The sequence below is a fragment of the Malania oleifera genome, chromosome 8, assembly GCF_029873635.1.
Source record: "Malania oleifera isolate guangnan ecotype guangnan chromosome 8, ASM2987363v1, whole genome shotgun sequence".
Classification (NCBI taxonomy): domain Eukaryota; kingdom Viridiplantae; phylum Streptophyta; class Magnoliopsida; order Santalales; family Ximeniaceae; genus Malania; species Malania oleifera.
This window is the reverse complement of record NC_080424.1, coordinates 16,303,790-16,308,748: the sequence shown is the minus strand read 5'-3', so window position 1 is coordinate 16,308,748 and position 4,959 is coordinate 16,303,790. Positions and strand designations below refer to the sequence as shown.

The 4,959-nt window shown below is 37.3% G+C and overlaps 1 protein-coding gene across 1 annotated transcript; it reads right to left on the bottom strand.

Moving 5' to 3' along the window:
* Positions 1 to 737: 737 nt before the first annotated feature.
* LOC131161550 (B3 domain-containing protein REM16-like) lies at positions 738 to 3,436 on the bottom strand. The gene is made up of 5 exons (XM_058117382.1): positions 3,044 to 3,436; positions 2,282 to 2,849; positions 2,052 to 2,114; positions 1,644 to 1,831; positions 738 to 1,280 (listed from the first exon to the last, which is right to left on the bottom strand). The coding sequence occupies exons 1-5, from the start codon at positions 3,152 to 3,154 to the stop codon at positions 999 to 1,001; spliced, it is 1,212 nt and encodes a 403-aa protein (XP_057973365.1). The 5' UTR covers positions 3,155 to 3,436; the 3' UTR covers positions 738 to 998.
* Positions 3,437 to 4,959: the final 1,523 nt, after the last annotated feature.

Here is a 4,959-nt window from a genome sequence, read left to right as displayed (position 1 = left end):
CATGCTTCATAGGTTAGTATGAATGGCTGAATGCTTTGATGATAGTTGAGTTGATAGAGCAATATTGACTCACTAAAGATTATTGAAGATATTGCATGAAAAAAAGATATGATTCGTACTTCGTACTACTACATATGATACTCATAGAAGGGCAAGAGGGCGGTGATCGATCAATTCTCACATATTTTAGAAAGTATTATGTTGCAAGTAATTAAATTTTTTGCAAGTAAAATACAAAACTAATTCAATTACTCAATCCACGCGTAAAAATTAATTTAATTAACAGAAGAAAAAAAAGAGTTCAATCAGATGAAACCATACCCCTCAAAAAAACCAAGTAAATTCAATTGACCTTTTTCATCCATATATTGGAAAGATTCATTTGGATTGCTTGCAACATAGAATGCTCTAAGGCCTCACCGATCACAACAGCATGTAGATCTGCACTGTGAGATTGTTGCTGAGGTGGAGCAAAGATTGGGGGGAGAAACCTTTCAAGTTCAATTAATCCCAATCAAACTGCTGAAGAGAATAGTGGGAGATGTATATATTACTGGCATGAAGGACGTTGTGTGAAGATCTAACATTTGGCATGAATCCAATGGTAAAGAGTCACTATAGACCCATTCCCTAATTAAAAGGAACACCCAATTTTCCAAACCCTAGAGATCATTCAAGACCGGAATGGTAATTAACTTGTTGATTTCCCAAATTAAGAATAAGATGACAGATAATAGGATCACCAAAATCCTCTAATTCACCCATGAAGGGATGAAGCAAGAACAAGAACCACAAAATCTACCATTAACATAAACAAGCTGTTAGCAGTGAAAGCCTAAGGGGAGCAAAACATTAGTCCAAAAAGTAGCACAGAAATCACCAAAACAGGCGATATTTACATACCCCAGCTTTCACCAACATGCATACCAAGACATAAGCAAGTTAAGGATGCCCTACAAGATCCTTTTCCTAGCAACTTAAGATAGCCTTCCACATTCCTAGGGAGAAGGAAAGCGCATAAGTGGTACCACGTCTTCGACAACCCGAAAGATGCGAACATCCAAGACCACAGCATCTTTCAGCTGGCTACCGAGCTCAAAGAGACACACGTCGAATTCTTCCAAGTTATTTTCTACAGCAAAATGCCTCCACCCACCAGCCAGCCCTGCAGAAGATTCATAGGCATAATATTTGGCAGGCCATGTGCCGTCTTTGTGACGGAGAATCACATCTTGTTTATCATGCCAGAGATTCCTAGTCACCCATTCCCATGGCATCCCCTGCATGAAGCAATTCCACAAACACATTAACTCATGAAGACAACCTCAACATTGTCCAATCGTCCCAATGATTGAATCTTACGCATCTACAGACAAAAAAAAAAATCTCCCCCTTGGGCTTCTAGTGCTTTAGTTATGAAAAAAGTGAAAAAGAAAAACAAAGAGGTAGACAGTTAATCATGGGTTTATTTATGTTATCTAGTCTATGAATTATGATTGTTTTATTGGTTTAGTCTGTGAATGATGCGGTAAACTTGGTAACTCCTCCCAAATAAGGGAATTGCACAAACAACTTATCATAAAAAAATCTCTTGTATACCATGGTGGGTCGCATAACTACTACAAATTGCACAAAAAACTTACCATAAAAAATCTCTTGTATACCATGCTGGGTCGCATAACTACTGCAAAACCCCCTTTGTGGGGTGCTGATAGTGCCGCTTGCAAGGCCTTCTCTTTCTCGTCTTCGGTGACAGATCGCCTATTCGATATGTATTGCACATTATTCGCTTGATTTTTATTGATGGTTATTTGTCTGCCATCGGAATCGCCTGTGAACAAGAAAATTGGAAGACAAAACAAGCATATATACGTTTCAAACTCTAAAATAGGTCACAAAAAATAAAAAACCCACCACCAACAAAATACCCCAAAAATCAGGGAATCAAACTATAAACTAAACTTATCAATGAGAAATAGTTTTCATTCCAAAAGGATAACACAGAAAGAACAAGAATGCTCCAAATTTCCATAGTTAAAAGAAAAACTTACAGCTTTCGGCCTTTTTTCCTGCAGCTTGTGTGGAAGAACTTTTGCATCTTAATATCCTCTTTGCTGTATAGGTCACAAAAAACATAAAACCCACCACCCACAAAATACCCCAAAATCTGGGCATCAAGCTATAAACTAAACTTTTCAATGAGAAATAGTATTCATTTCAAAAGGATAACACAGAAAGAACAAGAATGCTCCAAATTTCAATAGTTAAGAGAAAAACTTACAGCTTTCGGCCTCTTTTCCTGCAGCATGTGTAGAAGAACTTTTGCCTCTTAATATCCTCTTTGCTGTATTTGGTTTAACAGAAGAAGCTGTCCTTGGAGTCGTTCGTCTCCTTTTGCAGATGGATTGCTTTCGTGGCGACTCCGGCATCAAACTGTCCGAGTTCCAAGATTTCTCTGGTGAAGCGCATTGATCATCATCATCATCATCGTGAAAGGAGTTGTGAACGAGTTCCACAGATTTCTCCTTTGCATCCCTCTTTGGCGAGCATCCACTTTCAACTTTAGCGTGCCCACATTTCCTAACCAGATACGTAGCTTCCTTCTCGCATAGACTTTGTTTTTCAAATACTAAAACATCAAAGTGTGAGTTCTTGCTGTATCTGAAAATCAAGAAATCATTTTCTTTTAGACAGTGGTCTTTCGCAAATTCTTCCCAGCCATTTTTGAGGAGCAATGAGTCCCCACTTGTTACCAATTCTACATTCCATGTAATACCACTTGGGCCTTTAAGAACCAGAGTCTTAGGTAGACTATCCTTGAAATAGTCTGCAAATTTTTTAGGAATGGTCTGCAATTCCGCACAAAATAAAAAATTATTCACATTGAACTTCTCATAAAAGTTCAAATATGGGCATGACGATAATTAAGATGAGAATAGAAGCAGATTAGATCCATTCGCTTGCAGAAAAATGAAGACATAAATTTTCATGAACGAAAATATTCACAGAAGACCATACTTTTGTTAGATGGTGATGAACTTACAAGCTGCTGGTGGAAATCCTGAGTTAGAAATTGAGCGAAATGTATGAACTGGAAATGGGTCCAGTAAATGGTCTCTTCCCACTTACGGCAATCCTCACAGGCTTCTCCCATTTGATCTCTCCTCAGCTCCCACCACCCTCTCTGTGAATTTGAGAAATTAAACAAAGAAAGAGAACAGAGGAAGGAATCGGATGAGAGCTCACCTCTCACCCCTCCATCTCCGTTTGCAGAGAAACACAATATCCCCAAAACCCAACCAGAATCTGCAACATAACAACAAAACCCAGCACAGACCCGAAGCTGTTCAGAGAGCAAAATATGCAGAGGCTCGAGGCAGGGGACCACTCACTGTCTAATTTTTGATTGAAGAGGCGTAGGTGTGATTCAATTATTGCGCCAAAATCCGAATCCTGTCTGCTTATGACACGTGAGTGGAGAGAGTTTAATATGCACCTGCCTTCAAATTCAAAATGTCAGATTGATTCTCTGACGCGACCTGCGATACGTCACGTCCTTTTTCCTCATCAGCCGCTGCCTCCCTCTTTTCTTTTTTAACTCTTCTGCTTCTATGTGCCTTTCAAACCACGGCCGCTGCCTCCCACGCCTCTCCGTCTCTCAAGCACTTTGTTCTAAAAATAAAAATAAATTATTTTATTATATTTTCTGTTTGTATTAAATATTATAAAAAAAATTGTTAATAAAATTAAATGTTAACTATATAAAATTATACATTTTCATTAATTTATCATATGCTTTACTTTCTTTTTTACTTTTTCTTAAAAAATAATTTTTCTTCGTATACATAATTTTTCAACTTAAAAAAGATTCTTAAAATAAATTGCTTATTCTTTAATGTTTAAATTTTGAGAATCGAATACACGAGATTTTACATAATTTTTTTATAGCATTCTCATAAGAAAATTTCAGAAAAAACTTATTTGTCAATTTTTAGAACTTTATTATCAAAATTAAAATTAAAATTTAATATTGACACATAAAAAATTAATGTTTTTGTTTTTTATAATTTAATTTTTCCTGATCATATGAATAAAGCGAATATTTCTTAAATTTGGAAGTATGAATTTTGAATTTATATAGGTAAAATATAACATAAAATTATATTAAATTTTTTTTTATTTTACATAAATTTAAATTTAATATTTAAAAAATTATATTTTTAAAAAATATAATTAAAAATACTATGAGCCTGATCTTGATTATGTTGACGTCATAAACTTAGCCATATTGCAAGTACTATGCGGGACTTTTATTTATTTATTTTTTAATAGTTGTACACTATTGAAATTTGTTGCTCGAATTTTGTGCTTTAAAAATTTATTAAAAATATTAGAGGATAAAATAAACGGTCAAATATGTATTCTATCATCAAAGACTCAAAAAGAAAAGAGGGAGTAATTTGAAAGGCACATAAGAAGAGTTAAAAAAGAAAAGAGGGAGGCAGCGTCAGTCCTCCTATTTAAAACTCCCCTCCCCAGCCGCTCGATCTCCACGGTGCCTCAACGGCCACGATCCCCTCCAGCTGGGAGCCGTCGTCGATGTCCGTTCCTTGCTCCACTCGCCGACACGTGTAGGGTCCGCCCCCCATCCACGTCAAGGGTGAAGCGTGTCACACCCAGGGCCCTTGGAGCTTTGGTTTTTACCAATGGCGAGGATCACGGTTGACAGAGGGCATAATGAGTGTCAGACCTCCCATTCACCGGGCGGCACGTGGATCCCATTTGTTTTCCCTACCATACGATCAATACTCTTCCGAACGGCTCAGATTAATGCTGCGTCACCAATCCGGAAGCACTCGCCCATGGCCGTCAGATCCCCACTTCATGGAACAACTGTGATTGTGCTTAGCAGGATGATCATCCGAACTCCTTTCCCCAACCGTTGAACGACACCTGGAA

Coding starts and splice junctions, on each gene's coding strand:
- LOC131161550 (XM_058117382.1), bottom strand. CDS start 3,154: ATGGGAGAAGCCTGTGAGGATTGCCGTAAGTGGGAAGAGACCATTTAC. Junction 2,850..3,043: donor AGGATTTCCACCAGCAGCTT/GTAAGTTCATCA, acceptor GCGGAATTGCAG/ACCATTCCTAAAAAATTTGC. Junction 2,115..2,281: donor AGGAAAAGAGGCCGAAAGCT/GTAAGTTTTTCT, acceptor TGACCTATACAG/CAAAGAGGATATTAAGATGC.